Raw genomic sequence first — 13,447 nt, forward strand, 5'->3', positions numbered from 1 at the left:
ATGAACTTGTCTCATAGGCATGCCATAAACACTCCTGAATCACTTCCCACTTTGCTCTAGAGAACATGTAGACATGGCATCCACATTTTTCTCGATAGCATTTACAGAGTGTCTCAAATCTGGCACTTTAGGTTGCATCAGGTGACATTTGAGGTGCCTACCTGCGAGGGAAAGGAGCGGGAGAAGCTGGCACTGATTGGCGACTCTTCATCTTCAGCAGAGTTCTTCGTCACCGTCGCTGTGTTTGCCTTCCTGTACTCCTTGGCTGCCACTGTCGTTTACATTTTCTTCCAGAACAAGTATCGTGAGAACAACCGGGGTCCACTCATTGTAAGTGGCTTGCTTTTTGCAATAACTTTTTTCTGTCTCCTTTCATTTATTTTTCCAGTTCTTGAAGGGCTTTGGATTTACCCAAGCCCTCTTGATGAGTATTTTAAAAGAAAGCACATTCTTTTCCATCCAGATCTCTTCTATGTAAAACTAAAACATGATGCCTGTCATTCTTTTGTACCCCTGTGTTGGAAAAGTATCACAACACTTGTTTAAAACTCCTCTAAAATAAATGATTGGAAATCTCATGAGGTCAAGGGAAGAGTGGTGAGGCTTGCTGCAGGTTTATTTATAATTCCAGCATTATGGCGATAGTAAACCATTTGTCTCACTTCTGCTTATTTGAATTGCATATTCCCTTAATATATGACAGACTGGGCATAGAGCCGTTTTGATTGAAAATGGAGTTCTCCATCTCTGAATCTTTGTCTCACTGTTTCTCTCTCACTCTCTCCCCTCCACCAACCCTTCCTATTCGCTTTTTCCTTATTCAGTGATTCAAGAACTCACATGGGTGAAACCAATACAGTCCAGCGTATGCAAACAGGGACACACAGGCACTTAGGAAGACACAACAACTCTCACAGGGGCACATGGTCCTGGATAACTTTAAGGAAATAAAATATAAATTTCTCAACCTTCACATGTACATTTGCCTAAAATTTACCTTACTGAAAATACCCTACATTTAAAAATATCTTTCTGCCTTCTTTCTTAATTACCTATTGCCACTTTATGAAAGAAAAGTGTCTTTTTTATCCCAAACATTACTACACAGTGCATTGCTAGGGTACAAAACATTTGCAGCACTAGAGGAAGGACCATTTGAAATATCAGTGTTGGTGCTGACAAAAGCAAATGAGTGATTCTAATGCCTGGGTAATGTGCTGTTTTGCATACAAGTAGGTTTTCTTTTTATTTTTTCCAATAAAAATGAAAGTCTCAATCTACTTGTCAGCTAATAGATCATTAAAATAATTTTTGGTAACCTGAGTCATACAGCTTAGATGGAATTTAAGGAAATTAATGATGTTTTTATAACAAAATTTCATCCATTCTTATCTATTCATTTATGTGAACAAGCTCTCTCAACACATCTATAAAATGAGAATAGAATTTATGTTGAATCATGTCCCATTCAAAATGTAAATGATATTTATCCTCCAAAATATAAACTAATTGAAGTAAAATCAGCTCCATACATTTCTAATAAAAGTTTAATTTTTAAAAAATTTAAAATTATTTATTAAAATTTATAATACATTTATGTTGTTTTGGACAATAGTACATTTGTAATATTTATAATAATCACCCAACCCAAAAGAAAATTTTGATACTTAAAGCATTAGGGTCACTGGTAAATAAAAAAATCATGTAAATTTATTTTTTTCTTTCTTTTTTCCCCCATTTATTTATTTATTTATTTTTTTAAATACATTTGTCTCTGCCTCTCCCCCACCACTTTCCCTTGCTCCCTCCCTCCTTCCCTCCCTCAGCTATTCCCCTTTGGTTTTGTCCATGAGTCCTTGCTCTATGTTCCTTGACTTTCCCCTTCCCTTCCTTTTCCCTACCCCCGCTTCCGTCTTGTCTCTGTTGATTTCTTTTCCTTTCAGTGTTGCTGATCATATTTTCCTTGCATCTTTGTACTGTTGGTTAGGTTCCGCTTATATAAATATTTTTGTTACAAAGAAATATTGATGGAATAAATGCCTTCCCATATAAAAAATGTCATATTAAGCTATAACTGTGTGAGGGAAATGTAATGAAAATACAAGTTCAAAGACAAGAAAAGGAACATGTAAAATTTCCAACTATTAAAAAGGAATTTATTTATTAAATTTTAATAGATGATAGAGAATATCAAAAATACTCTATTAATTTTTAAATGAATGCAATAGGTATATTTTGATTTTTATTTATTTTGTGAAATTTTTTATTTTATTAACTTTTTTTTGAGAGAGAGAGAGAGAGAGAGAAACGTTGATTTGTTGTTCCACTTATCTATGCATTCACTGGTTGATTTTTGTATGCACCCTGACCTGGGCTCAAACTGCAACCTTGGTGTATCAGGACAGCTCTCTAACCAACTGAGCTTCCTGGCCAAGGTGCAATGGATATATTTTTAAATATTAACACTTACCATATGCCATAAATTATATCCTTTGCAATTTAGACTTACAATAAAAACAAATTTAGATGTCCGCTTTATACAAGTAGGAATGCAGTTTTAAAAAATTCTTCTAGGTAGTATGTGAGTAAAAAAAAATTTACAGATCTCTAATTTAATTCTACATATTATAGAAACCTGAACCTTAAAATAAAAACATTTTGAAGTGTAAATGGGAGAAATCTCTGTTTGTAAACTTTGTGGTTAAATTTGAAGGGACTGGAATAAATCAGATTTGCAGCATTTTAATAAGTTATCCTGGAAAAGGAAGAGTGACACAGCATAACTTAAACCTTTGGACGGGGTCTTTTAAAAAAGTTTTCCTCTTAAGTTGGAGCCAATAAATAGTCAAACTGGTTTTAAAATACTTTTAACAGAGTCACCTTCTTGGGCTCATTCCTCCTATGCTGTGCAGATGGACACACAAAACAGATTGATATAGAGAAAGATATATATAGATACCATAAAGCTACCATGCTTGCATCCATTCCTGGAGACTTGTAGACATTCTCACAGAATTCTAAATTTTCTCAGAGAAAAGAAGTTGACTCAGATAGTTTGCCCATAAAGTGGGAGAAGATCTATTCTCTTATATAAAACTACATTCTACTCATATGAAATAATCTTGTGAAGCCATGCTACTTCATCTCTGCATAATCTTCCTCATCAAGCAGAATAAAATGAAATCCTGAATTGTGTACTACATTGGGTAGATTTTGTTTTAATTCTAGTAATTAAAAAAGACAGTCTCCTCAGTGAAACTTAGCAGAAAAAAAGTGAGTTTAAAAATGAGCCTGACTCCTAAGGGTCATAGAGGCAGAATGAATGTGGAGAACCAGTGATGTCATTGCAACTGCACAGGGCAAGCCTTATCAATTCTAATCCCACTGTGAGGAGGTCGTAATTGGAGGAGTAAGGGTTGGCTCTTATATCTACCTTTAATTATGAGTTAGTAGGTTAAAGCAAATCCACAGTGTAAGCAAGATTGGAAGAAGGTGGTTTATACATAAGAACACTCTTAAAAACTAGAAAAGCATTGATTCCCATGTTAACAATATGAACCAATCATATTTATTCAGAAAGATGCCTACTGATCATTACTTGGGTGTTTCTGTTCTTGTTATCATCTATTCCTTTTTGTTGTTGCTTTGTTTTTAACAAAACACCCATTTTTTTCTTTATTCTGTAATCCTGAATTCTCTTACGTCAAATAAACTTAGTCTGAAACAACAAACTTACCATAAGATGCTAACATGAACTACTACAAGCAGCTTAAACAAGGTAGGTATCATTATAAGCTAAAAATTAATTTCTTATCTGGCTCTATGTGACATTACGGACTATGCACATATAAGATCAACATGTAAGAAAGTGATGAGGATAGTCATGGTGTTGATGGAACAACAATAATGTCAACTGGTATTGATTGAGTTTCTACTGTGTCAAGCTGATTTAATACTTACAACACCATAGCTTATATTATTATTCACATTTATGGATGAGGAAAGGGAGGCTCAGAGAGATTACCCAACTCTCCCAGGTCACATCCATCACTAATAGTTAGAGGGGAAAAGAGTTAGAACTGAGGTACCTCCAAACCCAGGGCCCAAATTCATAACTACCATGAAAGAGCGTCCAAAATCCTGATAGGCAATCTTCTATGAAGTTAGAGAAGTGGAGGTGGGTGAGACAAATTTATTTATATACCTGGACTTCTCCTATGCTCTCTAATTCTAGATAGAGAAAAACCAAGCCCTATAACCTCTACACTTTTCTTTGCATTTGATGATTATACTTTTTTTTTACTCACCTGCAAAATCCATGTGGAGCTATGGATGATGCTAGGATAACTGAAATTTCCTGCTTGTGTTACAATTTACTGTGTTGCACAGGGAAGACACCCATGATAGAAAACAAGCTTTAAAAGAGCCTAGGATTGATGCGTACTATAAATCATAGATTACAAGGACTGATTCCTATACATTTGCAAGCAGTTATGAGCAATTACAGACAGATTGGGGCCAAGCTTATCAATGGTTACTTTTTTAAATATATTTTCTACTGACTATGCTTAACAAAATTGCATGCTTTAAGTAAAAATCTAAATGTCATTGGAAGTAAGTTAATGTTAATGATGCTGAATGACACAATAGTGAGAAAATCAGGCCAAATGTATCAGCCAGTCACTGTACATACTGCAGTAAGTGTCTTTTGTACACATGAGTATATATCAGTTCTCAGGAAGCAGAAAGGCCACCTGAATGGTGCATGATTGTGAAACTGAAATGTTATACCTGGTTACATAATTTTGTCTTGTTCCTTAGAGTACAGTTTTAAAGCCAATCTCCTGCCTAGATGTCTGTGAAAGGATGTTCTGTGCTGTTTTCAGATCTCATATCAAATAGTGACACTGTAAGGCTTTACGTTTTTTTTATTTTTAAAAAATAACTTTAATAGCATAAAAGAAAAACCAAAGAGAATACCAAACTACATATACAGGGGAAGGCAAAAGTAGGCTTTAAAAAAATATCTTACAGGGCTGACAAAATGCTCTAAGAATGAGTATACAATAAACACCATACCATCCCATATTTTGGTGAATCCTAGTCACGACAGTTTTGGTTTAAAGTAACTGCTCCAGGAGTTGAGAATCAATATTCACCTTATGATATTGTGGAGAAAGAAAGAGCTGTGTTATTCAAACTCTGCTTTTCCCATAAAGGAGATGGGCTGACCAAAGGCATTTTATGGGATAAGAAGTGGTTATCTTTACAGTGATGCAATATATGGTGGCTCACATTTTTTCCTTCATTTGCTTCATGCCCTGTGCATTCCAAATCTTTTCATCTTTCCTGTCCAGTCTCAGAATAATTCTGAGAGAGCAGGAGAACCACTAGAATCAGCCCCAGATTCCTTTAACCCATCTTTATGGATCACAGGCATTGGGAAATGAGACTTTGGGAAATAAGAAAGTCTGCTTGTGGTCAGAGAACAAGTGAACCACAGAGCAAGGGCTCAAACCCTCAGACTAATGATTTCAAGGGCAGTGGCTAAGCTCTGAGTCTGGGATTCTAATCCACCTGTATGACCTACTATTTAACATTTGGAGGCCAATTACTTCATCTGTAGAATGAAGTTAATGATAATAATACAAAACTTCACAGGGCTGCCAAAAGCAAAGGAAGAGTTAATGCCTGCAAAGCACTTTGCACAGGGGAAGGCACAGGAAGTGATAAATTAATGGAATTTAATTGTAACACTAGTGTTGTCATTAATTTTAATTATTCTCCTACTGGGTACTGCCTTAGCCCCATAGAGGGAAAGTATAGCCACCCTCCTTTAACTGAGTGCATGCCTCATAGTTCTTCTCTCCTTCAGTCCCTCCACCCCATGTGTCTCCTCCCTCAGGTTCTGCAAGGATAAACTTGACTCAGGACTACTTCTAAGATGACAGTTGTTAATCTGAGCACCCACTTAACCTTTCTGTGTTTGGAGCTCCACTCCATTAGATCATTGGAAGGGGGATTTTAACTCCCCAAACAAAACAAGGCTCCCCATTTTCAAATATAAGCTAAGACCATCACTAAGGGAGGAAAAAGGAGGCAGGCACAAAGATGCTAAAAGAATCAAATGCTAGTTTCTAACTTTCAGCTGCATCTTTACTTGCCTGTGATCAGAGAAGGAAATCAGATTTTGTAGTCTCTGAGCTTTTTGTAAATTGTTGAAGAATTTTTCCCTTTCCTCTCCCTCTGAACTCTTCCCCACTTCTCCTCTCCTTTTTCTTCTCTCTCTTTCACTTCCTCTTTCTCTCATCATGTCAGTTTTACTTCATGTCTAACTGTATTTTATTTTAATAGGTGATGAGTAGTTTTCCACAGGCCAAGCAATGTGTAGACATTGATGATTTAACAATTATGACTCTGTTACTAGAAGTATGTAGATGGGCTCTGGTAATCCAGAGGAGGAAGTGTACTCTGCCAGAAGCCAGGGTGCTCCCTCCCCAGGTTCCAGAGGGTATATCGACACTAAAGACAACACCAGAGCACCTGAGGCTTGGCCAGGAGTGGAGGAAATTGGTTTTGAAATTCTGCTCCAGGTAAAGTGTATCTGATGCTAAGAATACTGACATCATTTGAAGCCCCCAAAGTATATATCTTGTTAGTCATAGACATGCATGCCTCTCAGAATCTGACACTTGGCTTGTGATGTGTGTGTGTGTGTGTGTGTTTCCACCTTCTCACTCTTCGAAACAAGAACTGTTGTCATTACAAAAGGATATGGACTTAACCTTAAGTGAATTTTTAATCTAAACTACTATACATTTTGCATCAGCAAGTACATTTTTTTTCTAAAATTGGCACCACAGATGAAGGCAAATAAACTGATTCATTTAAAGTGTTCCCAGCTTACCATCTACATGTTTTTTTTTTAAATCATTGTTTGCATGGATGGAACTTGAGGATATTATGCTACGCGGAATAAGCCACCTACATGTTTTGTCAGATTTTACATCCTCAGCCTTTTCCAGATTCCTTATGATGAGCAGATTGTTAATTACAATATAAATGAGGGTTAATTCCCACCCTATTTGGTACCATGTTTCTCCAAATAACTAGTTAAACAGAGAGATATGCTGTAGAGAGTACAATAACCTTAATCAAGGTAGTGAACTGCTTATGGGATTAGTGTGATTCTTCAGGGCACTCCTCTCATCCTGCATTGGAGTCCTGCCTCAGAGGGAGAACGGAGAGTTTCTGTCAGAACTCCATTTGTCTTTGTCAGATTCCCTCTTATTTCAGGGAACTCATCATTTAGCCCGAAAAAATCAAGATCTAGTGGAAAGTTGGCAAAGCCCCAAATGTGTCTTTCCTCAGTGTTTCTTTGCTCATTTGAAGTAATATGAAAGTGAAATGTGCCTACTCCATGACCTAGTGCACCCAGAAGAAACCATGCCTCCTTTCTGACATAAAGCAGTGTTTCTCAACTGGTGTGGTAACACTTAGCAGGCAATGTCTGGAGACATTTTTGATTGTCACTACCGGGCAGATATTTCTGGCATTTAGTGGGTAGAAGCCAGGGATGTGGCTAAGCCTTCTACAGTGCACAGAACACCCACAACAAAGAATTATCCAGCCCAAAATGTCAACAGTTCTGAGGATGAGAAACTGTGATTTGCACCAACAACCAGCGGTTATTGAGTACCTACTGAATGCTAGGCACTGCACAACATTTTTTACATGTCTTCTCTTTAAATCCTTAAGTTAACCTTCTGAACTTGGTGTTTTTATTATTATTATTATTATTTTTATTTTTTAGAGGGAGGAGAAGGGAGAGAGAAAGAGAAGAAGATAAACATCAATGTGAGAGAGGAACATTGATCAGTTGTTTCTCATATGCGCCCTAACTGGGGACCAATCTTGTAACCCAAGCATATGCCCTGACTGGGAATCAAACCATGACCTTTTGCTTTGCAGGACGACACCCAACCAGCTGAGCCATGCTGGTCAGGGCTGAATTTGGTGTTTAATTCTCATTCTTGAGATGAAGAAAATGAGGCTGAACACACTTAAGTTACTTGCCCCAGAGGCAGTTCAGGTCTGTCTGACCTAACTTCAGAAACTGCTTCATTTTTTTCTGAATTCTTCCACTTATGGGGAACTCTCTACCTCTTACTGTGTTTATTTCTCTTGGTCTCTGTATGTCACATCTGGGTCTTAGCTACTCACCTCCCATGTTCTCCACCTTCTTTGTTCATTCCTTATCCCCGCCCCCCCCCCACATACACACACAATCAAAACCTCTCAGTTGTGTAGCCTGTGTTCCAAAGCTCTGCTTTCTGATCTAACTGACATACTGGAGAGGGAAATGGGGCCAACCCCAATTTTTTAACCAACTTTAGATATTACCCCTGAAAGAACTCTTGTATTTTCCCAGGAGAGTTTGAAAACTTCTATACCACTCCTGACTCCATCTTCAATTGTGAAATTTGAGCCAATGTGAATGTTGCCAAGCAATTCAGGGAACTCATTTAAACTTAGGGCTACAAGACATTTCAGCAAGACTCCTAAAGTGGTATCAAGTTGGGAAGGAAAGGGGCAAAGATATTTCCTTATTTAATTAATAGCTATCTATAATTTTTAAAAATGTATCTTATATTGTTCTTTATAGTACCCTCAGACATTATTCGTTCTTAGTTTTTGCTTTCCAAAAAAATAAGTTTATGTGTGCTTCCTTTTTGGTCACAAGACAAAGCTCTTCCTCAGATTCCAGAAGAATGATCATGGCTGCTTAGGCTCTACTGGGCCCAGGTCCTATGCGAGGCACCAAAAACACATAGCAAAATAAGACCTGGCTTCTGGCCTCATGAGACCTGCTTTATTCCTATTACCTTTGCAGGGAGAGGAGCAAAATCTGTTATGGAGAAACAGTAGGGTCTAATGGTTAAGGGTTCAGGCTCTGTATCCAGACAACCTGGGTCCAAATATCATCTGTGTGACATTGGACAGGTTATAGAACCACTCTGTGCTTCCATTTCTGAGAGGCTTTGCCTTTGAAATAGAAATAACAATGGTTGCTAACATAAATTTGTGGTCAGATCTGAGTTTTTGCACCTAAAGCACTTAGAACTACACTGGGTACACAGCAGGTGCTCATTTATTGGCTTCATTAGTTTCATCAGCCTGATATTATTATCTACGCCGGTGTCCATACTGTGCTTTTTTTTTTATGTAGCTGATGTTTATTGATCCCAATGATGACTGAAAAACAATTGGATAAGTACAAACTCCATTGACTTTCTCATGTTCAGAAATGCTTTGGAAGGCTTGTTGCACCATTAATATCAAACACTCTTTCTTATTATTTTTTATTCTTTGAGTCTCCAAACTTAGCATAAACGGCTGTCATTACACACAAATGCAATCATCCCCTTAATTTCCCCTCACACCATCCCCCACCGCTCAGTTCCCTCCCTTCAGTTCCCATGTCCCCATATTAGCACTCAGATTTCATGCTTTAGGGAAGGAGGGGACTGAACACAGCTTCATTAAATTAACCAGGCCACAGAGAACAGGAACCTGAGTCCCTTATCTAATGGCAAATCTGAAAATAGCAGAAGAGTGTGAAGATCATAATTGTGTAACAGGAAGAAACTGGAAAATATGACTATTTGGAGGCATCTAACTGAGAAACTGATTCAGACATTCCCTCTCCTCCTATCAGGTTTTGAAAGTCGTGAGATATTCCTCACCCCACCCCCCACCCATGATGGCAAAAATACCTTTCCTATTTGCTACATTTATGTCTTTGATTCAAAAACAAGCAGGCACTCACACATGCAGGTTAGGATTTGCTGGGGCCCTCAGCAGTTTAAGGATGGCTTGCTCTAAGACCTATGGTTCATAAAACTTTCAAATAATTGGCATGAAGTTCAGAGCCTGGATTTTTTGCAGCCCTCTTGGCCCTTTCTCCCAGCTGGGCATCTTCAGTTCCATTGTCTATTAGCAGGACCCAACTCACAGCTACAGAGCCACACAAGAAAGTGCTTCAAAATGTGCCCAGGTAACATGGAGGAAGTGACTCTAGTAAAACTAGCTTGGATTCCTTGTGAAGGACATGGTTTTGGGGAACACCTGAGAGCTTGGCCAAGATATGATCTCACCTTCCCTCAACCACCTGCCTTTGAGATGGGCAACTTTGAATCTGCCTCCATGTTTTGAAATGTCTAAAAAAATCTAATTGATTCATATACTGTCTCAAGAAGTAAACAGCTAAGCCGGAAGTGCTGTGGGTTTTATTTGAGACCTAATGGTTCACTGGCAAATTGACTAGCCAAACCTAAGAGCAGAAAAGTATGCAGATATTGACAACCTAGAAAAAAAAACAACAGAGTTGAAATAAAGAATTTAGGAAAGTTGCAGTTGAGACTAAGGGAAAGAAGGCTTAAATGTCATTGTTTCAGCTGTCATTTACTCTTGAACACTTTGTACAGGTCATAGATTAAATAAAACAGAAGTAATTTTGCTTAATTCTCCAAATACCTTTAAGGCAGGTATTCTATGCCCATTTTACAGACATTGGATCAGATTTACAAAGACTGAGTAACTTGTTCAATGATGCAGAATGAGTGAGCCTCCAGAGATATGTTCTTCACCACCTTGCTGGGTCACCACCTCATCTTTACTTGGAAGAAGGAAAATGAAAATCCAAGAGTGTCCATGCTGGAGCTGATAGTCAAGTTAATAACACAAAACAAAGATGTAGGCAGGGTATAAAAGCACAATAGAAGTACGTTTATTATTACCAGTAATAGAGACATCATGTAGGAATCAACAGGAAAGAACCTGTGTAATTGGCTTGTATGGTCAAAGAAAGTTTATGGAGTCCCTAAGACTTAACAAAGAATAGAAACTAGCTGGATGGAAAGCAACACCTTTTGACTGGGGGAAGGTCTTAAACAAGAATGGGGGGTAGAGGGATAATATAATAGCAGACACTTTTTTTGCCTGCTGGTTTCCTTCTTTGTAATAACCAACCATCTCCCTCTCATATAGTCCTGCTGGACTGTGAATCCTCTGGGATTTATCTATGGAGTACATTTCTTCTTCCTCTGGAATTGCTAGGCTAGGAAGATGGTCTGGTTGGTGACCACATTGTGCACAATCTGGAAAGAGACTCTGTATAATAAAGCTGAGCAGAGATAAACAGTTCCTAGATATGGACAGGAAAAAAGCTGGATAGAGACAAAAAAAAAAAAACCCAGATAAAAGCAAGCACCTGGATTTGACCATACCTGGTCATACACTCTAGACTTTCTAGTTACATGAGCTACTGAATCTGTCTTTGTGCTTGCTTGTTTGATTGGGGTTTCTAATAATTTCCAAATGGAATGATCTTCATCCATATATACTTTCTTACCTCCTCTTTAAAAAAGTTATAAAAACCCATATATGGGATTCACCCATATATGAAAGCACAATTATTAAGATTAAATAACAAATCTCTAGTATGATTGCTAGGTGCTAAGCCAAAGTAGATTCTTAATAACAGTTTATTTATTTAATCATAAGACCATAAAAGAATAAGGTGAAATGAATGACTCTGGTAAGTACTTTTTTTAATTATTACATTATTATTTAACACTAGGTTTTTTTTTTCCATTTGTAATGACTGCATAATATTACATTATAGTGAGATAACACAAACTGTTTAGTTAACTTCTTATCATTGCACTTTGAATTTTTATGGCTTTGAATTTTTCTCTCTCATAAACAATGTTATGATAAGTCTTGCACTTCAATCTTGACACATTTTAAATAATTTCTTTAGAATAAAAACCCAGAGATAGTTGGTCTTTCTGATTTTTAAAGCAGAAGTTTCTGTTTTTAAATCCATATAAAATATATCTCTACCAGATTACTTCTAATATGAGTGAAAAATTTGGATTTCAACTTTTGACTCTAATCTAGACCCTGCAATCTTGTGCTATTAGAGAGGAGATCTCCCAAAAAAAGATCTACAAAGAATTTACTTCCCTGGGGTGAAAATGAGTTTTCAAAAACTTATAAGAAGGCTGCCACTGAAACATTTGCTTTGAAACTTGATATACTAAGGGGACATCAAAAATTCAGTTGAGCCATGTTTAAGTATGCAGCAGCACAGGCTTTAATCACCAGCGAGAAATCCCCAAGACAGCCATTGGTCTGCATGGCAGCGATAGCTTAGCCCTACTGCTGGGCTTTGCATGCCCCTAGATTTGGCAGTGTCTTTTCTCACTGAGGCTCAGTAAGTGAAGTTCAAGAACATTAACTGCTCCTCTGGCCGCAAACAGAAGAAGAAAACATACAGAAATTCCATGTGTTGATTATTTTAAAATATTGGAATGTTTTCTAAGTTTCACCCTGGTTGTCTCCAATGCCTACAGCTCTGCATGCAGCAATCCAGCAGATGGCTGGGGAGTAGCAATGGTTGTGGGCGTCTTTGTCCAGCCCTGGCTGCTGCAATTGGCCTCCCTAGAGCTTCTGCATAAATCAGGTTGCTCCTCTCAAACCCTACTTAAGCTATATTCCACAGCCTTTCCTAACTATTTTTTTTTTACTTGTTCTATAAATTGTTGATTCAGTACTGAAAAAAACCAAGATCAAACTACATGGGATTAATGTCCCTGATTAAAAGAGCCAACTGCTTGGGACCCCATTCTGGGATTTATGACACCCACATACTTTTAAGATTGGCAAAGTTACAGGGAACAGGCTGGGTGAGGGACTGTGGAAAGAAATGATTCATATTAGGTCAGATTTATGGAGATTTTCAATGGAGTATTCTCCCACCCCCTGTCTTTTATTTTTCCACCATCATAGATACAGCTGTATTTATATCACTTCTGGTTTACAGAAAAAAAGACTCACTCCTCACTCCAGCATTCAAGACCCTCCAAATCCATGACCCTTCACCTACTCCCCAGAGCCATCTTTGGCTATTCCTCACATCCCCATGTTTTAGCCAAATTGAACTACTTACCATTCCTTAAACATGCTGCATACATTTCTATTTCAGCATAATTATTAAGCACCTGCCACCTGGAAGTCATCCTTCCTTCCCCCATCTCAGCCTATCAAAATTTGACTCATCCTCAAAGACCCATCTCAAATGCTATCTGTTCCATGAAGAATTTCTTCACTGTCTACATCCTTACTTCTGAAGACATATGAATTTCTCCTCCTGAAAATTCCATAGCTCTGTGTGGAAGTCTTTGTATTAAAACTATTCTTGCCTTGTTCTTTAGTTAAATGGTTTTGTCCGATTCACCACTAAACATTAAATATCTGAAAGACAAGGACTATTTCTAACACAGCTCTAATTTCCTAAAGTCAATATTAAGAGTGAAATTAATGACCTTCCAAGCTAGTTATCAGAATAGGTTATACATGAGCATCACTGAACACAGATTTG

At 37.6% G+C, this 13,447-nt stretch overlaps 1 protein-coding gene across 1 annotated transcript in view; it reads left to right on the forward strand.

Annotated features, from left to right (window-relative positions):
* The window catches only part of SYNPR (synaptoporin), a 334,866-nt gene that overhangs the window by 281,037 nt on the left and 40,382 nt on the right, over nucleotides 1-13,447 (forward strand). The window contains exon 4 of the mRNA XM_054595022.1: nucleotides 132-330. Within this exon, the coding sequence (XP_054450997.1) occupies nucleotides 132-330 (199 nt within the window). The remainder of the gene's footprint in view (nucleotides 1-131; nucleotides 331-13,447) is intronic.

The sequence above is a fragment of the Pteronotus mesoamericanus genome, unplaced genomic scaffold, assembly GCF_021234165.1.
Source record: "Pteronotus mesoamericanus isolate MK-2021 breed Mesoamerican mustached bat unplaced genomic scaffold, CSHL_Meso_final scaffold_54, whole genome shotgun sequence".
Lineage (NCBI taxonomy): Eukaryota > Metazoa > Chordata > Mammalia > Chiroptera > Mormoopidae > Pteronotus > Pteronotus mesoamericanus.